Raw genomic sequence first — 17,508 nt, 5'->3', positions numbered from 1 at the left:
AGGCCGACAGGCAGGCTGGCTTCATCATCATCATTATTATTGTTGTTGCTGTTGTTGTTGTTGCTGTTGTTGTTGTTATTATTATTATTATTAGCTGGAAACGGCATTAGACATTTACAGGTTATTGTCCATGTGTTTTATGAAGGTGCCCTGCCTTTTCAAAAGGCTGGTTGGACTGACTGGCGTCTCAGAACGATGTGATTGTACTGTTGTCTTTGTTTTGCTGTTTGGCTTTTAGGCAGTACGGCTGGTGGCAGAACTTTGCTTAGAATACAAAATCTATGACCTGCAGCTTTGGAATGGGCTCCTGCAGAAGCTTCTGGGCTTCAACATGGTAAGACGTGGGTCTTCCTGATGCACAACATCCTCACGTATACTAAGCCAACACTGGCTACTGATGTCTATTGATGCAAACATCTGCTCTTGGGCACCTGCCAGACTTAAAGACTATCAGAGAAAGTACAGCTTAGAGTGGCCTTGAGGGGCTGGGAGCGTGGCTCAGGTGGCTGCCTGCCCAGCAGCTTGAAGCCCTGGCATGTGTGCCTGGCATCACAAAAGCTGAACATGGTGGTCCCGAGTCAGTAATCCCAGCAGCTGAGTGGTAGAGGCAGGAAAACCTGGGGTTTGAGGTGGTGCTCATTTGCATATCGAGTTCCAAGCCATCCTGTGCGACATGACACCCTGTCTCAAAAAGAATAAGAAGTTAGAAGTGGCTGTACGTCTACAATCCCAGCACTGCTGTGGTCGCCCAAGAATTTAAGGCCAGCCTGGGCTGTGGGGGAGGCTCTAGCTCAAAAATGGTTTTTTAAAATATCTAATACGCCGGGCAGTGGTGGCGCATGCCTGTAATCCCAGCACTTGGGAGGCAGAGGCAGGCGGATTTCTGAGTTCCAGGCCAGCCTGGTCTACAGAGTGAGTTCCAGGACAGCCAGGGCTACACAGAGAAACCCTGTCTCAAAAAAACTAAATCCAAAAAAAACAACAAAAAAAAATGTTTAATACTTTGTGTTGGCGTATTGGAGTTTAGTACTTTGGGAGTCTGATTTTGGAATTTTCTTTCCTTCTTCAGATTCCTTACCTGAGGAAAGTTTTATCCTGCATCTCTAGCATCCTTTCCTTGTGGCAGGTAGGTCCTCCCCTTTAAGTTCACGTCATTCCGTCTAGTCTTTGTGCTAGACAGGTAACGGTGTCCCGTGTCAAGCCTTCAGTGGCTTCCGTAATAACGAGCTACGGGACAGCGTAGGATGGCATGGTGCTAGGGCAGCCCCAGCCGCTGCTTTGCCTCCGTCGGGGCTCTGCTTTCTGAGTTCCCCAGGCCGCATGAGTCACTGTTTAGTGCCATTGATTCGATTTTCGTGTTGGTTGGGCTGCCCCCTCACAGACCTCACAGATCTTGAAAGTTGGGGTCTTTCTCTGTTTTATCTTGTTCAGTCCTATGAGTTGGACCCCTCATAATTGCCATACAGAAGTAGATCAGTTAGGGGGCCAGTGAGATGGTTCAGTGGGAAAGGCGCTTACCACCAAGCCTCACAACCTGAGTTCAAATCCTGGGTCCACTTGGTAGAAGGAGAGAAACAACACCCACAAGTTGTCCTGTGACTGATACATACTCCCTGGCACATGTGCACACGCATGTTTTTAAAAAGTACGTAGGGGCTGGAGAGATGGCTCCGAGGTTAAGAGCACTGACTGCTCTTTCAAAGGTCCTGAGTTCAAATCCCAGCAACCCCATGGTAGCTCATAACCATCTGTAATGAGATCTGATGCCCTCTTCTGGTGTGTCTGAAGACAGCTACAGTGTACTTAACATAATAAATAAATCTTTTTTTTTAAAGAAGTAGGTAATTTATTCTCAGTTTACTAGAACAGTATGAGACTATTTTAAGTAAAACAAAATCTTCTTTACTACTTCTAGAGGCACTTTCCTATTACACAAACATTGGGGGTATATACATAAATGCAGATTACGTTTTTAAAACAAAAGGTTTTAAAGTGCTGTTTTTCCTCAATTATGTGTATGTGTGTCTGGGTGTGTGTGCGCATGAGTGCTATGCCTGCGCAGGCCAGGAAAGGGTGAGCTCCCTGGAACTAGTTACAGGCGGTGTGAGCCGCCTGACGCGGTGCTGGGCTCTAAAGTAACATTCATCCTTTTCAAAGGTATGTCGGTCACGCGGCTTTTACTATGTTTACACTCTGGAACAGCCATCACCATTAGCTAATATTACACTGTTTTCCTCTCTTCAGAAAAGGAGTTACCTGGGACATGGGGTAGCACACGTGAGGCCAGTCCCCAGAATTTCCAGAAGAAGGAAGAGACCCCCATACCTGGCAGCCATCTTCCCGTCCTTCTTGCCCCCAGCGACTCCTCCCCTTCGTTTGGCTTTGTTTTAGACATCCAAAGGCTCCTGTAATGAGCGCCATGCCTGGCTCCTCTCCTGTAACCTAACGCTGCACTGTGGCATATTCCTTCTTCACTCCCTCTATCACCTGTAATAATAACAGACCCTTGATTTCCGGGAGGGCTACACTAGGATTCCAGCACCCTGTAGGCACCCTGATTTTTCCTCCAGTCCCATATATGAAAAGGCATGCTGTTTGAATGCAGCGTACCCACTTCCATTTTTATAACATTGTCACCTAATCAGTGTGTGTGTGTGTGTGTGTGTGTGTGTGTGTGTGTGCGTGTGCGCGCGCGCGCGTGTGTGTGTGTGTGTGTGTGTGTGTGTGTGTGTGTGTGTGTGTGCACGCACCACATTGTGTGAGTAGCAGACCGCCGTAGTAGGAGGAGTCAGCTCTCAGCTTCTTCCATACAGGTCCCTGGGGTCAAACCCAGCTCAGCTCATCTAGCTTGGCAGCAGGCAGCGTTACCCACTGAGCCAGCCAGCCAGTGTATTTTAAGTCAACTCTGGATGACTCCTAACACCCAACACTGTACTGCTATAGAAATAGGTGTCACCCAGCAGCATGTGGGACTCACGCCCACCCCAGGCCTGTGGTTTTAGTCTTAGCGTCCAGCTCTGTGACTGCGGATAGAGTTCCTTCTATCTTAGACACAGACTCCTCACTGCCCTTATCTCCACAGGTTCCCTACTTCAGCAAAGCTTGGCAGCGCGTGATCCAGATCCCTCTGCTTTCAGGTAAGGGTCTAGCCTCTAAACCTCGGTAGCAACAATTTGATGGTGTTTTGTGTTAAGACAGGGTTTTGCACTCTAGCCCAGGCTGGCTTTAAACAGCTTCAGCCTCCCGAGGCTGGGATTGCAGGTGGAGCCACCATGCCTGGCAGATGACAGCGTTCTGATGTCTGAGTGCTCATGTGTTTATCCCTTTTCTCTTCAGCTTCCTGTCCCTTAAGGCCCAGTCAGCTAGCAGACTGCTGTGAGAGTCTTGTCGCCGTCCTTGAGTAAGCCGATGTGTGTGTTCTCTTGCTTTGACATTCCTTTCCAGTGGGCATCTCTGAACACAGTGGCCCTGTATCCATAGTTACCGCCTAGGTGTCAGTCGTGTTCTGTCCACCACCATCCTTCATGCTGTCTGTTCCAGCCTTGAACTTGATCCTCCTGCCTCCACTCTGGAGAGCTGGGGTCACAGGTGTGCACCACCACACATAGCTTCAGAAACTCTTGGTTTTATTCTGTTTTAATTAAAGGTCTCACGTAGCACAAGCAGGCCTCAGAATCCACGTGCTTTAACTCTTTTAATTCCTTACCTTTAATTCTTCCTGCCTCTAGCTCTCTGGTGCTGGTATTGCAGGCTTGTGCTGTCATGCCCAGTTCTAAGTAGGGCTTTGTGCATTCCAGGCAAGCACTGGGCCAACCATGCTACACTCCCAACTCCAGAAACAGTTCTGAGGTCTCCGATTATAAACTGGTCTATTTTTTTTTTAAGATTATATTTATTTTATTTATGAGTACACTGTAGCTGTCTTCAGACACACCAGAAGAGGGCATCAGATCCCATTACAGATGGTTGTGAGCCACCATGTGGTTGCTGGGATTTGAACTCAGCACCTCTGGAAGAGCAGTCAGTGCTCTCAACCGCTGAGCCATCTCTGCAGCCCTGTATACCATTCCTGAGTAGCATGAATTAATCACATGCCTCCCTTCAAAGCACACTGTGTGTGCTACCTGCCCATTAATCACTTGGTGGCTGTCACAACCCTTGTGTCCCAAGTAAGCCTTCTAGTTTACTATTGCTAATATTTTACTGTGCCTTGTTTATAGATTAAACCTTCTTATAAATGTGTATACATAAGGAAATAGGTTTGGGGAGAATCCACAGTTAGAGGTGTCCAGTGGAAGAAGTCTTGGAATAGAATCCCTACAAATAAGAAGGGGGCACCTGTTATGCCTTCTCTTAAGGAAGTTAAGCTAACATTTCATTAAATGCACCTATTATTTTTGCAATGCCTGCTTTCCACATGTGCTGGAAAGTCTCTTGTAAGTTTCCTCAGAAGCTGATGTTCACTGCCCTCTGACGTTGGGGCCTGATATTAAGTGTAAGTTTGGGGTGCCTCTTCTTGCTAAGTCCTATAGTGTTGTCATGTAGATCTTGGGCATCTAAGAATTTTGCTTGTATTTGTTGCCCTAACACCACCCCAAGACAGGGTTTCTCTGTGTAGCCCTGACTGTCCTAGAACTCGCTTTACAAACCTCAAACTCAGAGATCCTCCTGCCTTTGCCTCCAGGGGTGGGATTGAAAGTGTGTGCCACCAGGCCCCACTTGAGTGTCTAAGAATGTATCTTATGCATCTGTAAGTGTCTAGACATAGTCTGCAGTCTGTGTCTTAGAGGAAGATTCTTTTTTTTTTTTTTTTGTTTTTTTTTTTGTTTTTTTCGAGACAGGGTTTCTCTGTGTAGTCCTGGCTGTCCTGGAACTCACTTTGTAGACCAGGCTGGCCTCGAACTCAGAAATCCGCCTGCCTCTGCCTCCCAAGTGCTGGGATTACAGGCAGGAAGATTCTTTTCTTCTATGTGGAATGCTCTCAAAGGCTCTTTCCTTATTAGTAAGAATGTGCTGCGCACCAGCACATAGGCATTTAGAGCAATTGGCAGTGGACGGGAAACGTCTGCGGAAATGGAGAAAGGCTAATGTGGTCCAGTAGATCTGCCAAGCCAGTAACTAATCACTGCACCCTCTCAAAGATGTCCAGTTTCAGATGACCTCGACATGATGGGAGTCGCCAAGCAGTACGTCCAGCTAGAGCTTCCCGCCTTTGCACTGACCTGCCTAACGCTCATGCCCCACTCTGAAAAAAGGCACCAGCAGATCAAGGTATCTTGTGCATCCGTAGTTCCTCTCAGGTTGCCAGGACAGGCTGCATATCCCTCAGAAAACACTGAAAGCATGGATACTCAGTGCAGGTGAGGCAGGTTAAAGGGAAGTAACCAGATTGATTGACGTGCACCGGAGAGATATCTTAAAAGGTGTTTAGCCATTTGTCTGTTATCTGAGAGAAACTGGTTTTCTTGGCAAAGCTAAGTGAATGGACAAAACAGTGTTTTAGCAGGCTGTCCTCAAGCCAGGTGTGGCCACATCTTTAACATCTTTAATCCCAGCACCCCGGATGCAGAGGCAGGTGGATCACTGTGAGTTCCCGACCAGCCAGGGTTGTATAGTTAGACCTTCCTTTTCCCGCGAAAAAAGCAAGGGGGAAGGGGACCTGTGATCCAGATGTAAAGTACGTTAAAAAAAAAAATAGCCGGGGGTGGTGGCACACACCTGTAATCCCAGCACTCTGGGAGGCAGAGGCAGACGGATCTCTGAATTTGAGGCCAGCCTGGTCTACAGAGTGAGTTCCAGGACAGCCAGGGCTACACAGAGAAACCCAGTCTTGAAAAAACCAAATCCAAAAAACCAAAAAAATAAAAATAAAAAAAATAAAAATAAAACAGAGGTTGTAGGCTGGATAGGACCAGAGGCATGCTAAGGTAGAGGCTGTTGTAGGCCCCTAGCTAAAGCTGGAGGGGAAGGTCTCCTCTCGAGGGGGTTGGTAATCAGATTGAGCAAGAAGAGGAGGAGGCCTCCGGAGGAAGGTTTTGTTTTTGGTTTTTTTTTTTTTGTTTTTTTTTTGGTTGGTTGGTTGGTTTGGTTTTTCTTCTTCTTTTGGTTTTTCGAGACAGAGTTTCTTCGTGTAGCCCAGGCCGTCCTGGAGCACACTCTGAAGAGCAGGCTGGGGCTGCAGAGATGGCCCAGTGGTTAAGAGTGGCTGCTCTTCCAGAGGACCCTGGTTCAATTCCCAGCACCCACGTGGTAACTATAGACCAGGCTGGCCTAGAACTCAGAGAGATCCACCTGCCTCTGCCTCCTGAGCACTAGGCGTAAAGATGTGTGCCACCGTTGCCCTGCTTGAGACAGAACTTTTAAAATAGCCAATTCTTAGGACAAATGCTTCTGAAATGTCTCCCGGGTGGACAGGGCAGCAGTAGTTTGAATAAACAAACACACTCTCATTTGCCTTCTGCCTCCCGCCTCCTTTGTATGCTGTCAAGGCCATCTGGGTTTGTCTTTAACTTCTTTGATTACTCAAATGTATCTCACTACTTTTCAACTTCAGGATTTAAATAAATTTTGTCACAGCAGGTAAACCCTGATAAACAGCTTCTTCTTTTGCATAAGTTGTATAAAAGCACTTTTTTCCTCCTTGTCCGGGTAAATTTTATCAAAAGAAGTATATTAGAAATGAAAGCATCTTATTTTTTAAATTTTTAGTAGAACTGATGAGCTTTTAGTTTAAGGAAAAGTGTGTATGGAAGTGACCCCAATGAGAGTCCCAGGACCCCAGTAACCCCGACTCTCTGTCCTTTGGTCTAGTTTTGTTCCTCTTTCCTCTCTCCTACCCCACAACCACCCTTCTTTCTTGAGACCAAGGTCTGGTGAACCTTGAGGCAGGCCTCAAGCTCACTGTGTAGCCTAGGACAGCCTTCCTTCTCCTGAGTGCTGTGACTACAGGTACCCTCCACTGTGCCCAGTTTCTTAAGTCTAAGGTTAGAACATGGGGGGCTCGATGTGTGCTGGGCAGACACTACCAAGTGGGTTCATGCCCAGCTCCCAAATTAAAAAAATCTTAAAGAATTTCTAAAAGCCTCCCAGATTTAACAGCACAGCAATTACTATAACACTTTTTAAATTTTGTGTTAATTTATTTTCCTAGAATTTTCTGAATTCCTGTGATGCTCGGATCATTCTACAGCAGATAGAAGAACATATGAACACTGGCCAACTAGCAGGGTTTTCACATCAGGTAAGGACAAGCCCCTCTCATTTTCGCTGTGTCTGATCACAGAAGGTATTTTTTTTTTATTTGTTTGTTTTGTTTTTCGAGGCGGGGTTTCTTTGTAGCCCTGGCTGTCTTGGAACTCACTTTGTAGATCAGGCTGGCCTCGAACTCAGAAATCTGCCTGCCTCTGCCTCCCAAGTGCTGGGATTAAAGGCATGCGCCACCATTGCCAGGCCAGAAGATAATTCTTATCCCCCAAATAATATTCTTTCACTCTTATTTAAGACCTTAGTTTTTCAACACTCAGGTACCTGGCTGTGTGGGGATGTGACTTAGTGGTAGAGTACATATAGCTGACATACTCAAGAACCCAGATTCAATCCTGGGCATTACATAACAATATAGAAGACAGGTGCCCTGGCTGTGGTGTTTACTGTTGCACCCACCGGAGAATTGTACCCATAAATACTGGTAATTAGATCCTCTTCCTCATTAAAAATAACACCAGAGTGCATATCAACAGTAGGTTTCTATTTGTGTGCTGGGCTGGGCCACGCCCTCCCTCCCAGAGGCTCAATCCCCGAGCTCCAGTAATTGAATTGCTCACTGTCAGAAGTCTGTGTTTCGACAAAGGACTTAGACTTCAGCACATTTTTGATATAATGATAACTGTCATTCCACAGGTTAGAAGTCTGGTTCTGAATCACGTTGTAAATAAGAAGGAATTTGGAATTTTGGCAAAGACAAAGTATTTTCAGTTGTTAAAATGGCACGTGATAAACACCAACAATATCACTGAATTGGTAAACTATTTGGCAAATGACGTCAGGTGAGTTAATGGGACGGGGACCTCAATTTGCCATAGAACTTCCTTAAAACGTCCTTGGCTCTGGAGAGAGACGTCCTTTATAAAGCTTTGTGCTTATAGCCGCCTGTGAAGCCGCAGCGTTCCTACACATTCCCTGGAGTTCAGGCTCCGGCAGCCTGGAATCTTGGGACATGAATCTGTCATCTAGTCATTAAAGGAGCTGCCTGGATCCTCAAAATAGGTGTCTCATAGTCCTGCTCTGAACCCTAAATTACAGCTTGATTCCTTAGATGCTTGCTCAGAGCACTGCTTGCTAGTGTCACGTGACACGTGCCTCTTGCTAAGCTTGCCTTTCTGTGCCCACGACGGGGCAACCGTGAGCCGCTTGAGCTGGAGCCGAGACCGTGAATGGGAAGTAAGAAGAAGGAAGGGGTCAGGCGGCACCATCGACAGGCAACTGTAGTCATGCAGTGGCCATGGCTCTGTCCCCTCCACACAGCATGACTCTAGAGGTTTGTTCATCCTCAGGCCCATGAGTGTCCTCTAAGAGCGAGTGATAGCTTCAGTCACAGTCGATCCGTATACTAGACTATATCTATGTGAAGAACACAGCTTGTACGCTTTGACATCGGCCGACACTGTTGAGGGTATCACCACAGGAATCTCCGGCAAGGGTCTCCTCACACCTGCCTTCTCTCTGGTTCCACAGTGTGGATGAAGCAGCAGCTTTGATAACTGAGTATTCAAAGCATTGTGGGAAGCCTGCGCCAGCAGATGCAGCTCCCTGTGAGATGCTGAGGGTAAGCCGCCTACGAACTGCCTCATCACATCTGAGACCATTTATATACTTTTCTTTTTAAAGATGTACTTATTATATATATGAGTACACTATAAATGTTTACAGACACACCAGAAGAGGGCATTGTTTACAGATGGTTGTGAGTCACCATGTAGTTGCTAGGATTTGAACTCAGGGACCTCTGGAAGAGCAGTCAGTGCTCTTAACCACTGAGCTATCTCTCCAGCCCCATTTATATACTTTCAAGTTAACTGCGTGTGTGTGTGTGTGTGTGTGTGTCTGTCTGTCTGTGTGGACAGTCCTTGGATTCTGGGGATCAGATTCAGATTGTCAGGCTTGCCTGGCACGCACCTTCCCATGCCGAGCACCCTGCCAGCCCTGCCGTGTCTATTTTGGCCTTTCAGTGTGTGCGGGCACAATCACTTATCGATGTGGGCCTCCTTCTGAGCACTGGGTTATGCCAGCATCACACGGTATCTCCACACACACGCATGGTCTTGATATGCCACCCAGTGTCCCAGTGTGGTTCCTTGGTGCAGGTAAAAGACACTGGAAGCATGAGCATGCATGCTGTCAGTAGAGTGTGCTCTTCATGCAGGAGTGCAGGCTAAAGGAAAGGTTAAAAACATCATTTACGTCGCCTTTTGGTTTGGTTTGGTTGTCTGAGGCATGGTCTTACATGTAGCTCTGGCTGTCACGAGCTCACTGTGGTCCAAGCCGGTCTGGAACTCACTGAGATCCGCCTGCCTTTGCCTCCTGAGTACTAGGATTAAAGCCATGCACCGCCATAGCCAACGTCATTATCAACTACTATGTGCACATAGTTTTCTGTGCTCCCTTTGATTCGCTGACACCAGCATCCTCACAAGCGCGTGCAGTAAGTTAGTTGTTCTAGGATATTAGAGCTATCATGATGCCACTAAAGCCCACAGGCTAAGGGACCTGCCTGAGTCATTTGCTGCCTAATGGCCCAGCTGTGAGTGGACCCCCAGGGCCTCTTGCATGCCACAGTGCACCTGTATTTAGTTACGGTGCATAAAGAGCTAGCTGTGTTCATGTCAGTCAGCTGTGCTCTGTGACTGTGTTGGTCAGACATTGTCATGACAAATACTAAGGAGCAAAGGGCTACTGGCTCCTCAGCCTGTGACAAGACAACATGATGTCACCAAGCTCCTGGTCTCCAGACAGGGAGCAGCAAGCGCAGGAAACTCCTGTCTAGGCACAGCCTTAGCAAGCAGGATCCTCTAACCCAGCCTGGCTCTAGATGGCACCACCCCCCAGGGGTGCCAGCAAACGGACTCGCAGGCACTGTTGAGTAGTGCCACCAGGTGGAGATGGGTGAGACCCGTGCTGACACCATGACAACACAGTATTGAATTTAAAAACATGAAGACTATTGAGACAGCTTTGTAGCCTGTAAAGTTTGTTTCTCTTTAGTTGTGCCTGTCACATGCGAGGGATTTTTATGTGTGTATTCCGGCCCTGTGGCTGAGCCTGGTGTTCTGTAGCTTGGTAACAATTTCCTGTTTTAAAAACTAAAGCGGAGCTAGGCAGTGGTGGCTCACGCCTTTAATCCCAGCACTTGGGAGGCAGAGGCAGGCAGATTTCTGAGTTCGAGGCCAGCCTGGTCTACAGAGTGCGTTCCAGGACAGCCAGAGCTACACAGAGAAACCCTGTCTCTGGAAAAAAAAACAAAAACAAAAAAAAAAAAAACCTGAAGCGGAGCTGGGAAGATGGCTTGGCAGGGAAGAGCAGCTGCTGCAGGCCTGATTCTATGAGCTTGATCCTCAAGACCCACAGGTGAAGGGGGGAGCTGTGCGCAAGGCTGCTTTCATGGGCATGCGCACTCTTACACACATTCACACACACACACATTGTAACTAACGATGGTGACACTCATGAGTTGTGCTTTTGTTTTTCCCCCCATTTAGACATTTCTTGATGGATCGTAGTAAAACAAAGAAGTTTACGAAACCAAGAGGAAGTTTGGAGTCTGCCGCTAATTAATCCTATTTATTGCAATTTATTGTGCAATATGTATTTCATTATCCTGCAAGGAATAAATAAGACATTCATTATTGACATACCTGACCTGAGTATCTCACATGATGAATTAATAAGTATTTTGATGTTGGTTTCTTGTGTAATTTGTAGGGGCTTTGGAGTTTTGGGCAGTGGTGGGGGTGCAGGTGTTGTTTGGTTTTTGGTTGGTTGGTTGGTTGGTTGGTTAGTTTGAGGCAGGATTCTCTGTAGCCCTGGATGTCATGGAACTTTCTCTGTAGACCAGGCTGGTCTTGAACTCAGACATCTCCCTGCCTCTGCCTCCAGAGGGCTGAGATTAAAAGCATGCACCACCACTGCTTGGCCCCTCGTGTAATTTGTAGTCTCTGGGGTTTTTTGCACTACACATGAAGGAAATAAAATGTAGAAATAGTTCAATCTCAGGGGCCAGAGAGGAATCTCCAGCAGTTAAGAACACTGAAGGCACTTCCAGAGGACCTAGCTTAGTTCCCCGCAGCCCTCTGGGAGCTCACAACCGTAATCCAGTTCCTAGGATTCCGATGTTCTCTTACATATGTCTATGCAGGCAAAACACTGGTGCAGTTAAAATAAAAATAAATAATCTCCTTTTCCCTCTTGAGAAATAACCCTATATTTAACTGCCTATTTCCTCCATGTTTTGGGGTGGTGGCTCCCTTGCTAAAGTCCTAGCCATGCAAGTGTAAGGGACTGAGTTCAGATCCCAGCCCCCACATTAGAAACCCGGTGCGGTGGCTTGTGCTTGTTACAGAAGGGTCCCTAGTCAGCCACTCTAGGACATGGCATGCTCCAGGCTCAGGGAAGGATACTGTGCCAGAAACCTAGATGGGGAGCAATTGAATAAAACACTGCAGGTCAAGCCATCATACAAGTCTCTGTGCACACACAAACACAGGAATATGCACTCTGGCCCCCGCTCGCTCCAGCCCAAAGATTGATTGGTTATATGTAAGTACACTGTAGCTGTCTTCAGACCTCCTAGAAGAGGGCATCAGTCTCATTACAGATGGTTGTGAGCCACCATGTGGCTGCTGGGATTTGAACTCAGGACCTTCGGAAGAGCAGTCAGTGCTCTTAACCACTGAGCCATCTCTCCAGCCCCCTGGTGCTATTTGTTGAGCTATTTTTAATTATGTTTTTATATCTCTCACCACCTTTCCAACCTTCCTTCCACCCTCATCCCTTCCAACCCCCAGCACTACCTAGGAAGGAAGGTTAGAAGGGGAACTGGGCAAAGACCTCTTTAGACTGCTTCCTGCTGATTAGGGTTTCGCATTCCTTGGTGCAAGTCCAATCTTTGTTGCCATGGTTTCTCCAAATTCCTTTCATCTCTTTGCACAGTATCACTCGACAAAACAGCAACAGCAACCTCTGCAGCTGGCAATGACCACGCCCCTGCTCATGTGTGAGGCAGAATATAATCACCGGCCGTGAAGCAGCCTCTTACCCCACACCTGGGATTAAAGCAAAAGTATATTCACACAACATAACTGGGCTTTTAAAGAAACCAAAATTTAGCTGGGCAGTAGTGGCGCACGCCTTTAACCCCCAGCACTTGGGAGGCAGAGGCAGGCGGATTTCTGAGTTCGAGGCCAGCCTGGTCTACAGAGTGAGTTCCAGGACAGCCACGGCTACACAGAGAAACCCTGTCTCAGAAAAACAAAAACAAAAGGGGGGGGGGGACCAAAATTCTCACTATACATGGTAGCAAGCTCCTTTAAGATTATTCTCAGTCAGTATTTTATTTAATTTTAGCCTTTGATTGAACTGAACTCAGGACCTCCGGAAGAATAGCTAGTGCTCTAACCGCGGAGCTGTCTTGTTTTTGATACAGGGTTTCTCTGTGTGGCCCTGGCTGTCCTGGAACTCACTCTGTAGACCAGGCTGGCCTCGAACTCAGAAATCCACCTGCCTCTGCCTCCCAAGTGCTAGGATTAAAGGCGTGCACCACCATCGCCTGGCTCCCTTTGGGGATCTTAGGTCTGCATTTCCAAGTATGTTCTTGTTGAATTAAGAGACAACGTAGCAATGACTTTCAAGATAAACAGAAGACTTTTTAAAGGTATTTGAAAAATGTATACAGAAAAATAACCTTAAAAGGTTATAGAACACTGGACTGGTGAGGATGTCACTGTGTAGCCCTGGTTGCCAGGAACTCACTGCTTAGACCATGTTGCCACTATATTAAAAAAGGTCCGCTTGCCTCTGCTTCCAAAATACTGAGAGTAAAGGTAGGTGCACACCAAACCTGGTCAATAAAGTTATTTTTTAAAAATGGACTGTTGGGTTTTTTTACCCTTGTCTTTAGTCACATTACCTGGCTGACCTTAGCTGTGTAGCTCAATATGGCTTCAATGGTTTTTCTGCCTCTACCTCCTATACCCATGATAAAGTTACTTTTGAAAACGTTGGGATGGAACAGATAAAGTCAGCAGCTGCCAAACCTGATGGCCTGAGTTTATCTCCCAGGACCCACAGGGTAGGAGAGAAGTTCAGGGTCATCTTTGACTGTTGGAAGTTCAAGGATGCATGAGACTGTCTAGAAAGTAAAAATTGTTTTTAGCTGATCATGGGACTCATGCCCTTAATTCAAATATCTGGGAGATAGAAACAGATGGATCTTTTGTGTGTGTGTGTGTGTGTGTGTGTGTGTGTATGTGTGTCAGGCAATAATATAGCCCTGTAATGAGAGTTCCTACCTAGCATGTCCCAGGATCTGGAGACAATGTCTGGTTGTGTAAGTACGCTGTAGCTGTCTTCAGACACACTAGGAGACTGTATCAGATCTCACTACAGATGGTTGTGAGCCACCATGCGGTTGCTGGGATTTGAACTCAGGGCCTCCAGAAGAGCAGTCAGTGCTCTTGACCACTGAGCCATCACTCCAGCCTCTATCCAGGTTGTATTTTTTTACCCTCTAAATTTACCTCAAAAACAAAAGTCAGGCAGATTGTGAGCTTCCGGGAAATAGGATATACTTTGCGCTATTCCTCTAACTACAGCTATAAGCTCTACACATGAAAAAGAACCAGAGGGGCTGGAGTAACCTCTGGAATTGGAGTCAAAAGTGGCTGTGAGTGCCAGGCGGTGGTGGCACACGCCTGTAATCCCAGCAGTCTGGAAGGCAGAGGCAGGGGGATTTCTGAGTTCGAGGCCAGCCTGGTCTACAGAGTGAGTTCCAGGACAGCCAGGGCTACACAGAGAAACCCTGTCTTGAAAAAACCAAAAAGAAAAAAAAAAAGTGGCTGTGAGCCCTATGGCTTCTGAGAATTGAATCTATACATGCTCTTAAATGCTGAGCCATCTTACCAACCCCTACTATAAACCATTGTTTTGTTTTTGAGACAGTTTCTCTAGGATAGCCTTGAACTCAGAGATCCACCTACCCCTGCCTACTAAGTACTAGGATTAAAGGCATTCACTAATGTACCCGACATACTATAAGCCTTTAAAAGATACCCGCTTTTAGTCTTTCTTACTTGCAGGAAGGGTCTTATGTTACTCAGGCAGGTCTCGAACTTCCTGCGGTTTCCAGGCATGGTCCTTAAAGTCTCAAGTGTTGGTATTCCAGGCATGCACCACTGTACCCAGTTCAAAGTATTGTTTTCAATGGTTGCCTGTTCGGGCCACTGTAAAAATACAGTAAAAGTATCAGGCATGCTCAGGTTACAAAGCTGCTTCCAACTGTAGGTCTGTTAGCTAGACTGGTTTGTTGAGGATTCCTGAGTACATTCTATATCTATAATGTAGGGATAACATGTCTCCTCCATGGGCTGGGACGAAACGTGATGTAGGTACTGTCCTCCATGTAACACATCCCCAGTATCCCTGTATCCTCCACTACAGAGTGTTTACTCAACATTTATGCATGTTAAAAGATCTTATCGTCCAACACTGAACAATCTCGTCTCTAAAACCTTCTTAACCTCATAGATGAACATAGTGTCTCATTATTTACATTTGCATTTCTTGAAGATTCCTGATCTGGCCAGGATGTGGCACAACCGCGGAAGTACTTACTTTGCTTGTATGTGCAGAGCTCTGAGTTCAATCCCAGCCTGGCAGAATTCAGGAACTGGACTTGTTGGTCCATGCCTGTAACCCCAACACCTGGGCAGTGGAGGCAGGAGGATCAGGAATCCAAGAGTTTGAGGTGTGTGTGGACTGCCTGGGACCCTGCCTCAAATATGTACATATTCACACACACACACACACACACACACACACACACACACACACACACACGGTGATGGTGAGAAGGCTCGGCAGATAAAAACACTTGCCAACAAGCCTCATGCCCTGAGCCGGAGCCCCAGGTCTGGAAAGAGAGAACCAACCCCTAGAAGCTGACCTCTGACCTCCATATGTGTTCCTCCCCCAAAACAAATGGATGAATTTAATTTTGACATATATATTTAGGTATTTGTGATTGCATTTTCACCAAACAGAAGGCAGAAACCACGAGTATGCTGTTGTGTGCTTGGTTAAAAAACGTACAAACACGCGACAAGGGATCACAAGGTGGCACTAGAACTTCACAAATGGAAATTAAGCTGCACCCGGAGCTCGGCCAATCGGAGCCGGTTCCCTGGGGCAGACTGGAATTCTGACAGAATGGAAGGTTTGCTTGAGAAGTCTTGTTTGAGAACTCAAACACACGGTTCCACAATCTTTACTGTTGTGCTGATTATAACTTGACTGTATGTGGTTGGTTTTGTTATCCCGTGCGTATCTCATACAGTCACGGCTCTGCTATTTCCTGTGGATACTGTGGCATAAGCCAGACCCTGTCACTGCCCGCCTCAGGCTTTTCTCAGCCTCCCCAGTTCACTTACCATAAAGCCCATGGTGCCAGCTGAGGAACATCGGCATCTGTTCAAACTAGAAATGGGGACTTTCCAGGAAGGCAAACTGCAGAAAACCTCCCGTTTCATAGAGCTACTTCAAACAAGTGCGTCCAACTGAGGGTGACAGAGTGTAACTGGAATCCTATCACTCCGAGGACAGAGGCTGGATTTGAACAGAAGGCCAACTGGAACTACATAGCAAGTTTCAGACAAGCCTAGACTCTATTTCAGGAAACCAAAGTAAGAGTCAGCAAGGTGGCTCAGTGACTAAGTGTTCTTCCTCTGAGCCTGTCAACCTGAGTTCAATCCTCAGGACTCACATTGCTGGAAGGAAAGAACCAACCTCTGCAAGTTGTCCTCTGACCTCCCCCATGTATATATATATATATATATGTGTGTGTGTGTGTGTGTGTGTATCCCTAAATGACAATATATAAATACATAAAAGCACACCTTATGAAAGGTCAGTTTTTCCACTTTTTTTGGTCAAGAATAAAAAGAATGTACTTATTCTTTTAAAAATACAAATAGTTCAGAGACAGCCCCCCCCAAATACCACAGGCTATCACCACCATTGTTGGTTGTCCACCAGTGCTTGGTGGCAAAACGCTATTGCTGAAGACACCATACACTCTGACCACAGGACATGAAGAAATCAAGCTGCTACTCAATTGGAAGCTTCCTTCCTGCTGGTGACCTTTAGGAGAACTGGAATGTGCTATGCAGGTTGCTAAGTACGTAGGAGATATCATCAGTAGTTTTACCCAGATATGAACACCATGGGCTCCTTTAATGACTTGTATGTCAAGAGAGTCCCATGTGTGCTATAGTGCTATAGATTGTCATGGAGGCAACCAATCACCCTACTCTTTAACTTTAAGGCCAATCCACAAGAGAAAATGGATACCTGGTACTGTAATTCTGACCAGGAACCCATGGCCAATGAACACATCAGGAGTGAACCTGTCTTAGGGTTTTACTGCTGTGAACAGACACCATGACCAAGGCAACGCTTATAAGGACAATGCTTAATTGGGGTTGGCTTACAGGTTCAGAAGTTCTGTCCATTATCATCATGGCAGGAAACACAGCAGTGTCCAGGCAAGTAACTATGGTGCTGGAGGAGCTGAGAGTCTTCATCCAAATGAAACCTGGAGCAAACTGGCCTCGTGTAGCTAGGAGACTCTCAAATCCCACCCCCACAGTGACATACTTCCTCCAACAAGGCCACACCTCCTCCAGCAAGGCCACACCCCCTCCAACAAGGCCACACCTCCTCCAGCAAGGCCACACCTCCTAATAGTGCCACTCCCTGAGCCAAGCATTGGACCCTCTGGAACTGGAGTTAGACACAGTTGTGAGGTCTCAAGAGGATTCTGGGAACTGGATCCAGGTCTTCTCTAAGAACCACAAGTGCTCTTAACCCCTTGAGGCATCTCTCTAGTCCATTACTTTTCATTTATGAATATGTATGTCTTGGGCTTGAGAGATGGCTCAGTGGTTAAAGCACTGATTGCTCTTCTGAAGGTCCTGAGTTCAAATCCCAGCAACCATATGGTGGCTCACAACCATCCGTAATGAGATCTGACACCCTCTTCTGGGGTGTCTGAACTCAGGACCTTCAGGAGAGCAGTCAGTGCTCTTAACCGCTGAGCCATCTCTTCAGCCCTTCAGATTACTTTTTATTGCTTACTAATGCTATTCAATTGAATTTTTATTTGTTTGGTTTGGTTTGGTTTGGTTTTTTCTTTTTGAGACAGGGTTTCTCTGTATAGCCCTGGCTGCCCTGCAAATCACT

At 46.6% G+C, this 17,508-nt stretch overlaps 1 protein-coding gene and 1 long non-coding RNA gene across 6 annotated transcripts in view; one reads left to right on the top strand and one right to left on the bottom strand.

The window, feature by feature from the left end:
* The window catches only part of Kntc1 (kinetochore associated 1), a 75,514-nt gene extending 64,600 nt beyond the window's left edge, over nucleotides 1-10,914 (top strand). For 2 of the 4 annotated variants that reach the window (XM_052167482.1, XM_052167481.1), the window contains exons 56-64: nucleotides 239-334; nucleotides 1,070-1,126; nucleotides 3,083-3,137; nucleotides 3,337-3,400; nucleotides 5,142-5,271; nucleotides 7,151-7,240; nucleotides 7,900-8,045; nucleotides 8,734-8,824; nucleotides 10,755-10,914. In XM_052167482.1, coding sequence (XP_052023442.1) covers nucleotides 239-334; nucleotides 1,070-1,126; nucleotides 3,083-3,137; nucleotides 3,337-3,400; nucleotides 5,142-5,271; nucleotides 7,151-7,240; nucleotides 7,900-8,045; nucleotides 8,734-8,824; nucleotides 10,755-10,775 — 750 coding nt within the window. In that variant the 3' untranslated portion in view covers nucleotides 10,776-10,914. Of the gene's footprint in view, nucleotides 1-238; nucleotides 335-1,069; nucleotides 1,127-3,082; nucleotides 3,138-3,336; nucleotides 3,401-5,141; nucleotides 5,272-7,150; nucleotides 7,241-7,899; nucleotides 8,046-8,733; nucleotides 8,825-10,754 lie in introns of those variants that run through there. The other 2 variants (XM_052167483.1, XM_052167485.1) reach the window with 2 other exon arrangements.
* LOC127672375 (uncharacterized) lies at nucleotides 307-16,854 on the bottom strand. 2 transcript variants are annotated; one of them, XR_007974978.1, is made up of 3 exons: nucleotides 14,884-16,854; nucleotides 14,343-14,492; nucleotides 307-681 (listed from the first exon to the last, which is right to left on the bottom strand). It is a non-coding gene; the product is annotated as an uncharacterized LOC127672375 (long non-coding RNA). The 2 variants fall into 2 exon arrangements; XR_007974979.1 differs by having other exon boundaries at nucleotides 14,343-15,873; nucleotides 16,758-16,854.
* Between the last annotated feature and the right edge of the window lie 654 nt (nucleotides 16,855-17,508).

The sequence above is a fragment of the Apodemus sylvaticus genome, chromosome 22 (genome assembly GCF_947179515.1).
Source record: "Apodemus sylvaticus chromosome 22, mApoSyl1.1, whole genome shotgun sequence".
NCBI classification, from domain to species: Eukaryota; Metazoa; Chordata; class Mammalia; order Rodentia; family Muridae; genus Apodemus; species Apodemus sylvaticus.
The sequence above is the reverse complement of the archived record's forward strand: the minus strand, read 5'-3'. Positions and strand labels throughout refer to the sequence as shown.